Source organism: Urocitellus parryii, chromosome 4 (assembly GCF_045843805.1).
Source record: "Urocitellus parryii isolate mUroPar1 chromosome 4, mUroPar1.hap1, whole genome shotgun sequence".
In the NCBI taxonomy this organism is placed as follows: domain Eukaryota; kingdom Metazoa; phylum Chordata; class Mammalia; order Rodentia; family Sciuridae; genus Urocitellus; species Urocitellus parryii.
Window position 1 is genome coordinate 187696395 of NC_135534.1, and position 12995 is coordinate 187709389.

The window sequence follows — 12995 nt, forward strand, 5'->3', positions numbered from 1 at the left end:
TTTTGAAATTATTTTTTTTTATATTTTAACAAAATATGCACAGAAGCATGTCTAAAGTAATAATCATCTGCTGTGAACACTTGTATATTGGGTTTTTTTTTTTTTTTTTTTGTGTGTGTGTGTGTGTGGTGCTGGGAATGAACCCATGCTAAGAGGGATTTCTGCCACTGAGCTATATCCTCACTCCCTACTTGGTATTTTTGATGTCATGGTTCTGGGGGATTGGTTACTTTTCTCTTTGAACTTCCATGTGTCATTTACTGAATCTTTAAAGATTTTTTTCACTGTGTTCAAATAAGTAGCAAAGTTATATTCCTGGAAAACGATAAAACAGCTCACCATTTTCTTTCCAGCCCATGGCTAGTCGGGAACTTCTGGGTTCAAGAGATCCTCCTGCCTCAGCCTCCTGGGTAGCTGGGGCCACAGGTATGTACCACCTTGCCTGCTTTGCTAGCCATTTTCTAAAACCTACTGGCTATAAATATAAAGATGACGCTTCTACCTGCCTTGACCTCTGCGGAGCTATAAAAAAAAAAAAAAAAAAAACTCCTTCAGAGCACCTGAATGTTACGATGGCCTTGGTAAAGCAGCTAACGTCTGAATACACATAACTCAGGTCTAAGAGCCAGAAAAACTGTGATAGCACATACATCTGCACACAAAAAGGATAACACAGAAAATGGTTCCAGACAATCCCAAATCTGAGTTTTTCCATCTGTGTTTCTTGACCACTTGCCTGTCAACTTTATCAACCTCTAGGAGTTAAACAGATGAGCAAATGAGCAGTAACCACTGTGGGAGATTGAAGAACTATTTTTTGGGGGAAAGAAAGGTAACATTGGAAAAAAATCCCATCCATTACACATTTGCTATTTTCTACTAATGGGGAAATGCTGCCATTCTTTGATTTTTTCAAAACAGAATATTTGGGGGCAGTTTAATAAACATGCTTTTAAGTTACAGATTTGAAAAGGGTTGTCTTCAAAGAGCCAATTTGGTGAGTGAGTGAAATTTTCTTTCCTTCCGGGCCATCTAGCAGTCAGTCATTATTTCAAACATGATTACATATCCCAAATGGGTGATAATGACATTTCGAGTTTCAAAATGTAAAAGGAAAGGCAAATCCCGCCAGCCTTATCCTTGGGGAAGCAGATTTTAACGGTCTAATTTGTTCCCCGGAGATCATTAGGACTGTTAATTATTTGAACCCTATTCATTTTGGTTTTCCTAGGAAATGCAGTTGCTATATTATCCGGAAGTTTCTATTAAAGCTAATGAGGTAGGATGTGTCTGTACTAATCCCCCTCCCCCAGCATGCCTTTTCCTCTTTTCACAAGATGCAAATGATAGCACTGAGACAGCTGTTTGAGGATTGCATCTGGGGCCACCTCCATGCCCTACACTTTCACACTCTGGAGACCCACAAACTTGGACTTTTTCTCAGAAGTTTCCAGGGGAAAAAAGGAAAGAGAGCCCTTCGGTGGCCTGGCCTTTACCTATGCTAACCCCCACAAAATCCCTGAGGTAGACATTAGCACACCCATTCTGCAGATGCAGAAATAATAGCTCAAAAATAAATTTTCCAAGAGCTTATAGCTGTAAACCAGCCAGGGCTCCAACAGAAAGAAGACCTTCCAGCCCCAGAGCCCCCATGCTTTCCATTGCATCTGGAGATATCCCTGCAGCTCTCTGACCAAATCATGCCCAGGCGCACTGCCCGGCCCAAAGCCAAGGTCAAGAAAAGGGAACTACCATTGGGACGACCACTATAACTTATCAACCACCACCTTTACTACAACACCTTTCTGTCTTTTTTGGATTGTAACTCCATTTTGGATTTGACACTCGGCCTTTGCCACCAATACACGGTGACTCTTTGGATGGGAATTGTCAAAGACACTTTGCTCTTCCCTTGACAATGCCTAGAACAATCCAGTGCACACTGTAGCCAAGAGACCGTTGTTAGGCTGAGCTGAAAAGAAGCGGGTGGGCCCTGGTGGAATGTGGCTCCTTCCTCGGGTCTCACAGAGAGCTCAGTGCTTAGCTCCAGCTCTGCTGAGAGACCTTGCTACCATTTACTATTATGTCAGGGGAGGCAGCTTTTGCAATGGCTTCCAGGGATCCCTGTCCTGGTATTCAGGCCCTCATGTATGCCTCCTCTTGAGTATGAGCTGCACCTAGTGACTTGCTTCTCATGAATAGAATGTGGCAAAGTGATAAGTTGTCATTTCTGTGATCACGTTACAAGACTGTGACCTTCACCTTGCTAGCACCCTCTCTGGGTGACTACAACTGAGATAACCTTGGCCCAATGCCCTTGGGTACCAGGAACTATGGGAAGGGGCCTTCGGATGAGACCACAGCCCTCACTGACACCTTGAACTCAGTCTTGTGAGAGATCCTGACACAGAGGAGGAGCCAAGGAAGCCAAGCCTGGACTCTAGCTCCCCACAACTGGGAGGCAATAACTGAGGACTGTTTGGGAGTAGTTTGGTTGTACAGCAGTCAATAATGATTATACATGTATGTTTTCAGGGGGAAAGTTCTGGTCCCATTATGACCCAAGTTGGAAATAAACAGAATTTGGAGAATGGCTCTCTCTCTGGAAATGGTATGAAGGGTTAAGAAACATTTATAACCAATACATTGAGCATCAGTGAGGTTATAACTGAAAAACTTGCAATACAGAACTCACAAACTATATTGTCTTGTTAACTTCCTCACTCGGGGAGGCTTGATTTCCGGTTTTTCCACAGCTGGTTGGGCAGTTTCCACACGTATAGGGATAGGACTTCTAGAGACATACCAAAAAAGAGAATACCACCAATAAAAAAGGTTTATGGTCTCGTTTTAGCCAAACAGACTGCTTTTTCAGTGAATTCATACCTTAATAACACTGGTAGTCCAGAAATCCATTTATTTTTGCCTTTCTGTTCTACTGATTTAATAACTGCAACTAAAAACAGAAAACCCCAAACAACCAACCAACAAGCAAAAATAATGGGGAAGAAAATATAGCAAGCAAGGAACTAAATATAAGTGGGGAACCAAATAAAATTTCCATGTCCCACATAGCCACCCCACAATATGAGTGTTTGATTCATAAACAGGTTTTGCCAGTAAAATGGATAAACTAAACTCAGTTTGACTTCCTTAAAAGTTTTACTTTTAATCTGATAGCTATGTATTTTAAATATAGCACAGTACACATTTCAAGAAAATAAAGCAGCATAGTATATTTTATGTGAAAGATGCATAACCAGAAGCCCATTAGAGTTTACTCTAAAACATTTTAATTCTATGTACATATGAAAATGTTAAAATTTAATTTTATCTTTCCTCAGTCATTTATGCCTGACAGCTGGTAGGCCCCACTCAAAACAGTGATTTTTAAGGAAAAGTTTTAAATATTTTGAAGTGATCATGACTAAATTCATTTTTAAAATATATTTATTTTGTTTATTTATTTTTATGTGGTGCTGAGAATCAAACCTGGTGACTTACATGTGGGAGGCAAGTGCTCTGCCTCTGAGCCACACATCCATCCTCAGCTCCACTAAATTCATTTATTAAAAGTCAGTAATGACTTTCTTTTGGGGACAGGGGAAGGCATCAAGAATTGAACTCAGGGGCACTTGACTACTGAGACACATCCCCAGCCTTATTTTGTATTTTATTTAGAGACCGGGTTTTACTGGGTTGCTTAACACCTCGTCTTTGCTGAGGCTGGCTTTGAACTCATGATCCTCCTGCCTCAGCCTCCAGAGCCCCTGGAATGACAGGCATGTGCCATCACACCCGAATGAAGTCACTAATGACTTTCTAGCACCAAAGGAGCCTCTAAACAAATTGAGACCTTCAGCAAGGGACCCCAACAAGTCAATGAACATTTCTGAGCCTCTGTGTTTTCTTCTATCCAATGCCTATTTTTTTTTTTTGTGATCAGTATGTGGCTGGTGCCTAATAAATGTTGGCTGAGTAACCACAGGAATGAGCAAATGAGGACCTGAAGTCAGTGGCTTCTCAGGCTGGGAGCTCCGAGGAAGCTGAACGTGGTCCTTGGAAGATTTTAGCCTTGTAGGGGCTCAGACCTCTGCTTGGGGAGAATGGCTGATATCTGTGAAAGCTTCGCGGAGAAGTGTCCTCCTAACCACAGGGAGGCAAGACAGCAAGGTGGGAGACAGTGTGGAGACCTGGCTGAATGTAGGGCACTGGAACTGCTGACAAGGGAGGTCCTGGTGACAAAGTAAGGGATGACAGGGGCCATGTCACCAGGGGCCCAAGGCTGAGGCGTTTACTCTGAAGGCAATGGCAGTCTCTAAAGGCTTTAAGCAGGGGAGTGGCATAGTCAGGTGCAATTTGGAAAAGTGCTCAGAAGGGGACATTGGAGAAGGGAGGCCAGGGCATCTTAGAGTACTGTCGGGATAGTATCCAGGATGGTCAGTCACGAGGGCTGGGAGTCAGTAGGGATTGTGATTCTGGAGAGGAAAGGATGGATGTGAGCAGTAGTAGGAAAGCCACATTGATAGGATATGGTGGCCAACTAGGTGAGGGGATGAGGCAGGAGGTTTTCAGGCCAGGGTAAGGAGAAGGGAAAGTCATCAAGATGGGAAAACAGGTGGAGGATGATGGAGGAGGGTGGAAAGAGATGAACTGAATTTTTGGAATGTCCAGAGGGTAAGGTGTCTCTGGTGGAAGACAGATTTATACCAAGAACATAGGTTGGAAATCATAAGGTGATAAAAAGGAATGTTAAACTTTTTTTAAAAATATATTTTTAGTTTACCATGGTACCTTTATTTTGTTATTTAGTTTTTTTATGTGGTGCTGGGGATCGAAACCAGTGTCCCATGCATGCTAGGCTACCGCTCTACCACTGAGCCACAACCCCAGCCCAGAATGTTAGATTTTTTAAAACATATATATTTTTTTGTTCTCAATGGACCTTTATTTTATTTATTTATATGTGGTGCTGAGAACTGAATCCAGTGCCTCACACCTGCTAGGCAAGCGCTCTACCACTGAGCAACTACCCCAGCCCCAGAATATTAACTTTTACTTTGGGCATCAAGGGAGTGGTTCTATACACCTGAGCTGTTTGTAAAATTGCTGACTCTGTCCCCATCAGCATCCCCCCTCCACCACCACCCAATAGGATCTGAAAGCCCTGGAGTTGGACTCAAAAGTCTGTGCCTTTAACAAGAGATGATGGAGTTGTCCTTGGACATTTTTGGGGGAAACTCTACCCTAGGGAGCCCCTACAGATGTTTGTAGACAACAGGCTGGTATTGAAGCTGCCATGATCTATAGGTTGCTACTGATCTGGGCACATGACAAGGTCATAACTCTATGTTATGAGACAACCCAAGTGTGTAAAATTCTTTGTTGGTATGGCAGGTAGTGGTATTAAATCTGAGACTCAGCAGCAGTTGTTTGAGGTGGGCCTTTGAGGTTCACATTCCCTTAGTTTCATTTTCCCTCTCTGAAGGAAATTATCAGCTAATTCCCATGTCAGCAATGTTTTGAAGATAATGTTGGCTACACCGAGTATCATCTCCCCATTCGAACAAGAAGCAACAGACCTTACATTAGTGTCCTGAAGACTGGATTTCTTATTGATATTTACAAATGTCGATTCCTCTTTTCCAATCTGTAAGACAAAACGGGTTAGTCCAAACTGAATCTCTTGGCATGCAAAAAATGTTTTCAAGTCTCCCACATTTTAAGGATTATAGAAATGTGAAGGTGGACCAAAGAGGGAATTCAGTCAATAGCAAACCTTGTTCTGGTATTCATGTAAGTTAACAGAAATGTGTTTTCTTGAGTCATTCTCCTCCATGGGGATTAAGACATAATTATTCAAATGCAATCAATTATTGTATTCCTACTTTTATTGAACACCTGCTACGTGCCAGCTCATGCTTGAATGAGAAAGGGATGGTGTGGGAAAAGCCAAACCCACAACTGGCTCACCTCACAGTTTAGATGGGGAATAATTACCAGCTGTATGCTCACACAGCCTTACAGTTTACAAAGGGATCTGGAATCTGTTCTTTCACATCAGTGGAACAAGCCTGGGAGGAATTACATCATTTGATTTTGACAGAAGCCTTGTCTTCTTCCCTCTGGTGAGTTCCAAAGAATGACAGCGGAGGAAGGGACACCCACTCAGCCTGCCAGGCCAGCAGAACGCACAGTGCTTGATGACAGACACAGCCCTCATGCTTGTCACAGCACACAGAGCTGGGCCTCTGTTCTAAGCCTACAGTGAATGGTACTGCTCGGACCCTGGCTCAGAGGGCACTGCCCGGTTGGCCTGCATGGGTGCCAAACACATCCAGCCCTGGCTCCCTGTTGGAACTTGACTCTTTTCCTTACACCCTTGCTCTACATGGAGGCCAAGAGGGAATTCAGACCTAACTCTCTAGGGGAATGCACAACCCTTCCCCCACAGCCCCTCGGGATACTCTAAGCCAGGGGTTCTTACGGCAGGTCCCTGTTTTCCCCGTGAACACTCAGCAGCATCTCCAGTTCTATGATAATAGCGGGAACTGTTTCACAAAGTGTTCTGTGACCAATCAGGTGTGAAGGAAACTAAAACAGGTTTCTTTGCCGCAGGACTTCTCAGAACCTATTAGAAGATGTGTGCATTGGGACTGTTTCAGGGGATGTAGTGAGCAGAATTTCCAGAACAATCAGGAAGCCTCCTAGAGGGCTGGTGCACCTAATGACATCTTGGGAAACGCTGCTCTGAAATTATTGAGTTCATCTCACTCTCTCCTCCTTTCCTGCCCTTCCACCCTGTCTGTTTGGCTAGGGCGCTCTCTTTTCTTCATATCTATTTCTCATCTTTTTCTCCATTTTGCAGAATGAAAAGTTTCCAACACACTGTACTTCCTCACTGGTGCAGAAACACAGTCCTCCTCGGATAATGTGTGCAGCATGGGGCCACTGGGCACATGATAGAGCTTTCTAGAGTGGATCAAAGCAGCTTTGTAAACTTGGAATATGTTAGTTTTATTTATTCCACGACAGTATAAAAATGGCATACTCTAAAATGATGAAGATAGCTGGATTAAGACAAAGGTAATGTGTGACAATAACTTTAATATCTAACATGCAATGAGAAGAAGGTCAACATGGTCATCCTATAAAAAGTGCTACCACTGTTACCTACAATCAGAGCCCCTTACAACTTCATCATGCCCGATCTGTAGTGATTATTGTCAATATCCACACAATGGTAGGGCAAGGCACTGTGTTGGGTACTGGGTACTTTACACAGATGGTCTCATTCAGTCTTCACAATAACCTAAGGTGGTTAGATACCATTTTCCTCATTTTACACCTGAGAAAACCGAGGCTCAGATTAAGGAACAAGTTTAAGGTGATGCTGCTGAAGCATGGTAGACTGATTCGAATCCAGGCCACCTGACTTTGAAACTTAAATTCTATACCTTACTGCTTCCTGTTTGGATCACAGTTCCCAAATAAGAAGAAATTCTGTAAGCCCTTTCTGGGTTTTCATGGTATGTTCTGGAAGGATCTGAATTACTCAGATTGCTAAATAAATGGAAATAATAATATAAGAGATTACTGAATATTACTTTGTCCTCAGCAACATAGGCATAAATACTAAGTTCGTGAGTGAGCTCACGGACAACTGTAGCTTTTCATATACTGGTTCCAGGGCAGGGATGACAAATGGATTTCTACTTGAGTGACAACCTTGTTGACTGGTATCTCCTTGGAAGACCTTTTGTATAGAAGATAATCCTGAGGCTGCATTTAGGGTCACAGGGAGTATGGTGGTCACTGCATATAACCAGTGAGGTCTGTTAGGGGTGCTAGTGGTGGGTAATGAGAGTTATGGAACTGTCGTCTCTCATCTCCAGTTTGTTCTTTGCATCTCTACTTGGTGGACCCGAGGCAGAACCAGCAAATTCAGTTAACTGCTTTCCCAGCTGGCTTCAGGATAGGACATGTCAATAGGGGGCGCTAGTGGGGAAGAACTTGCTCTTTTCTGTCTGTTTCCAGCTTCTGTGAGTCACCCCAGCCTGGCTGCTTCACCTGGGCAGTGGCAGTTCCTCCAGGCCACATGGGTTTCTTACTCCAGCTCAGAGACACCAGCACTGGCTGCAGGGACTCTTACTAAGAAATCCAAATTTCATCTGAGTGTCTAAATTTTAATATTTACAGCACATCATTCCCTGGGCCATGGAGCTGGAAAGTGCTTCCTTGCAGTTTTTCTTTCTAGTTCCTTAGAACAGTGTGACTCCGAGTGTGGCCCCAGGAACTTGTTGGAAATGCCAATTCCTCAGCCCGACCCTGACCTGCTGAATCCATGGGGCTGGGCCAGCTCTCCTGAAGACTCACACATACCTAATTAATAACTGGATATCAGTTAATAATTCTTGCTACGAAAGTTTCAGTTCACCTACCAAGGCCTGATTCCTATCTCCAGTCTGGACCCCAAATGACGTGGTGTCTGGGTCCCTCCTGATGGCGTGGAGGAAGTCTGTAACCTGAACGCAAGGGAGCCAGGCTCCGCATACCTGGGCACTCACCCGGGAAGCGTTCTCTAACTGCGCTTTCAGAATGTTGCACTTCACGTGATCTGCCACGGGCGAGGGCAACAGGGGTGTCTGAAGAGTCTTCTCAGAGACCTTCTTTTCCTCGGCCTGAGACAGATCAAAATCCAGATGATGGATTATAAGCAGAAAACAAAACAAAACATGCACGTTAACTTTCCCAATGGCTGCAACTGCACAGAATACAGATCCAAGTATCCAGGCAAATAAGCCACCAGCTCCACGCATCTGTGCCCCAGGGTTCACTCATCCTCTTATGAGGGAGGGAGAAGACACATCAGGAGCTGCGTGTGAGACCTGAGAAGGTGAGGAAGGGGATCATCAGGGGTCAGGCGGCAGGAGCCCGTGGCAGAACGGGGCTAGGGCTTCCACTTCTCTATTCATTCTCCCCACAACCGCAACTCTGACACAGAAAGCCAACACTGTAATTTGTAGGGTCAAGGGAAAGAGTGCAAAATATCTGTGGATGTTCTTACAATAAATTTTTTTTCTTGCTAAAAACTGGTGCGTGTGTATGTGTGTGTGTGTGTGTGTGTGTGTGTGTGTGTGTGTGTGTTTTGCTGGGGACTGAACCCAAGGCCTTGTGCATACTAAGCAAGTGCCCTACCACTGAGCTAAATCTCCAGTCCTATCCTAAAACTGTGATTCTTAACAAGGAATTTGTATCTATATTCCTCTTTTGGAGGGGGCTGGGAATTGAACCCAGGGATAATCACATGCTCTACCATTCAACTATACCCCCAGCCCGTGTTACAGTATTGCAGAGCATCTTGGAAATTAGTACCACCTTCACTGTTTTTACCATCTCCCGAGTGTTATCTGAACATGTACCTAAAATTCCTGTGATCCCAGGGCACCCTGGGACAATATTCATATTTGAACTATGCTCAAAGCAATGATATCTTTGAAATCTTAGGCTTTGTAACTATTCTGTGTATTATTATAGACATGATGACATTTCCATAATAATTAAAATAAAAAGCACTTATCCACATGGGTAACCCCAACTCATCTTTAATGGTACACACACCACTTTTGGGAAATAATGTCTTATTAGCAAACTGTACCTATCATGGCCATTGCATACCCCAGCACTAATATGGTGCTTGATGCAGAGTAGGTGTCCATTAAACACCTACTGAGGACAATTATGATGATATACAGCTATCATCAGAAGAGATATGCATTTAATAAGAAAGCACAAAACCATGTGATTGCCACAATCCAGCAATACCAATATCATGTCAGCCATCCTGTACGAGGGCAAGAAGGAGATGTTCTAAAGCCCTCAAGTTCTTCATGTCCCCAAATTATTTGGTCACTAATTTGAAAGTCCTCTTGAGCACCTTGGTACTCTTAGTAGCAATATCATAAAAGCCATAGAGGCAGCACAAGGCAATTGGCTGACAGACACCACTTGACAAAGAAAAGAGAACATAGTATACAGGTTCCCAGGGGGACCGCCAGACACACAGAGGAGCTTATGTGAGAGCAGGCAGCAATTTCACATAATGCCAGAACAGGCAGAGGCAAAAAAACCCAGATCTGCTCCTCAGCTTTGCCTTCTTAGTACCATTTAAAAAGAGAGTAAGGGGCTGGGGATGTGGCTCAAGCAGTAGTGTGCTTGCCTGGGTTCAATCCTCAGCACCACATACAAACAAAGATGTTGTGTCCGCCGAGAACTAAAAAATAAATATTAAAATTCTCTCTCTCTCCCTCTCTCTTTAAAAAAAATTTAAAAATAAAAAGAGAGTGAGGTTGCTAGGGGTGTAGCTCAGTAGTGAAGAGTGTTCTCTAGTGTGTGCAAAGCCCTGGGTTCCTTTCCCACCAGCGCATGCATGTACACACACACACACACACACACACACAAACACACACACACACACATGATGATAATGATGATAAAAAGAAAAATAACTCCAGTGGGTAACATTTACTGAGAGCTTACTATGGGTCAGCCCTTGACTATAAATTTCATATGCATGTCTCACTTAATCCTCTCATTTGTTCCACCCATTTGGAAGTAGGTACAAGTATTATCCTCCCCACTTTTATAAAAGGTGAAGGATTTATATGATATAAACAGAAACCAGAGGATTAATATCCTCATTTTATAGATTAGAAAAACAAAGCAGAGAGATGGGAAGTGACTTGTCCAAGATCACACAGGAGATAAGCAGAAGGGCCAACATTCACATTCAGGAACAGTGGCTTTGGCAGACGCAGCCCAGAGCTCTAACCACACCACCATACTGCTCCCCTTGCCTTCTCTGATTCAGTCTCTCTCTTTTTTAAGAAATGTCTTTCAGTTGTTGGTGGACCTTTATTTTTTATCTATCTCTCTATCTCTCTATCTATCTATATGCAGTGCTGAGAATCCTCACACATGCTAGGCAAGTGCTCTACCACTGACCTACAACCCCAGCCCAAGTCTCATTCTCTTTATTCACAAGATTTTCAGGATGTTCAAGTAAGGAAAAAATTTTTTAAAGACACAAATGACACTTTCATGTCAGATTCTTTGGTTAGAAAAGAAAATATAACAAAAAGTTACTTTGGATGGGAGAACAGTAATGACCCTAAGCCATCTAGTTGTGCTTGAAGAACTGGCTCTTTTGACTAGATTCATTATCCTGAGGGACTTAAGTTTTCTCCTTTAGGCAAATCACTAACTTATTTATAACTTGCATTTTAAAAGGTAAGATTTGTAGCATAGACTTTGGATAATTTATCTTGTGTTTATAAATCCTGATACGTAAAGATATCTGTTCCATATTAAATGGATGTTTTCATTGATATGTGAAGAGTTAATTTTTTAATTAGGTCTAATTTTTCTGGAATAATATAGGAATGAAATTAGTTATTAAGCCCATCTGAGGTTTTTTGACAATTGCTTGAGGGAATGTGGTTATACTGACAGTAATGACCGAAGACCTACTTAAAGAAACGAAATGCTGCTAAAATAAGAAGAGAACAGCAATTCAGCAACGATTTCCCCCCAGAACTTTGGAATTCTAAATTACTTTTTTTGGACATAAAATTCGTGCCATCTCATTCCTGTCCCATCTGGATGAAGCAAGAGCAATAATGTTCAGCTTTATGAATTGACTCAGGTAAAGACCGACATAAATTTTGGAAAATTTGTGCAACATTATATAATTTTTTTCTTGTTTCAAAGGCATTTCTCTCCAGGCATGGTGGTACATGACTGTAATCCCAGCTACTGAGGAGGCCAAAGCAGGAAGATCACAAGTTCAAAGCCACCCTAGGCAACTTAGTGAGACCCTGGGGGGAAAACAAAATAAAAAGGTCTGGGAGTATAACTCAGTGGTAGAGCACCCATGGGACAATCCCCAGTACCCCCCAATACACACACACACACACACACACACACACACACACACACAGAAAAAGGCATTTCTATGGGATATCACAAAACAACAAGTCCAGTCTGGAGGAAGGTCCCAGAATGTTGTGCTTTCTGTGTTCTGAATTATCATACTTGATATTTTATGTTCAGCTTGAATCGTGGAAAGACACTTTATCGTTCAATATTTCAAAACATACAAATGGATGCCAATTGGGCCTTTGGATTATTAGAGTTGGAAATAGGCCATCTGTTGGAAGATGTCATCTGGGAATAAAGAAATGATCAGATGCATATTTAAATTGTTGATACAAATTGTTTACACATTGGAAATCTGATGACATTCACATTCCTGTGATAATTCTGGGTGTGACTTTGGAACCGAGTAGTGAAAATGACTTCTCATCATTAAATAATCCCAGGGGGTCATCTAAGAACAAACAGAAGATGCTCCATCTTTAAGGTTGGGGAAAAAAAACAACTTTAAAAGCCATCCAAGCCAGAGTTCCCAATTTTGATATCATGCTATCAAGTGAGGTCTGTTGCAAGAAATGCTCTATTGATGACAAAGAATCATAGTGTGAAATAATATGCTCTGTTCATAGATTGGGACAGCATCAGAGTTACCTGGATAATCGCATTGACCTAGGTTTCTTGCTTACTAATCTTTCTTTCTTTCCTGTTCTTTTCTGTTTTTGATACTGGGGATTGAACCCAGGGCCTTGTGTGTGCTAAGCATGAGCTCTCCTCTGAGCTACACTCCCAGCCCCCTAATGTATTTCTCTGAATGGAGGATAAAAAAGGGAAGTTATTATAAGTTATAGCTGAGCTCCAGGGCAATGCTCTGTAGTGCACAGGTGTTCCAGGTATGCCTTGACCCCGAGCAAGCCACTGTCCCCAATATCCTACCAATGGTCATGGCAACTACAAATGACTGTAGCGCTTGTGAGTTCCCTGCTGTTCAATATGCTGTATTTCACTGCAAATAGTTATAGATTTTGTCCAACTCTGGGTAAGCCCGTATTCAACCCATTTAT

The 12995-nt window shown here is 42.6% G+C and overlaps 1 protein-coding gene across 3 annotated transcripts in view; it reads right to left on the bottom strand.

Annotated features, from left to right (window-relative positions):
* Epb41l4b (erythrocyte membrane protein band 4.1 like 4B) overlaps positions 1-12995 on the bottom strand; it is a 130134-nt gene that overhangs the window by 19838 nt on the left and 97301 nt on the right. For all 3 annotated transcript variants that reach the window (XM_026391142.2, XM_026391140.2, XM_077797951.1), the window contains exons 18-20: positions 8556-8681; positions 5583-5650; positions 2696-2794 (exon numbers count right to left, since the gene is read on the bottom strand). In XM_026391142.2, the coding sequence (XP_026246927.2) occupies positions 2696-2794; positions 5583-5650; positions 8556-8681 (293 nt within the window). The remainder of the gene's footprint in view (positions 1-2695; positions 2795-5582; positions 5651-8555; positions 8682-12995) is intronic.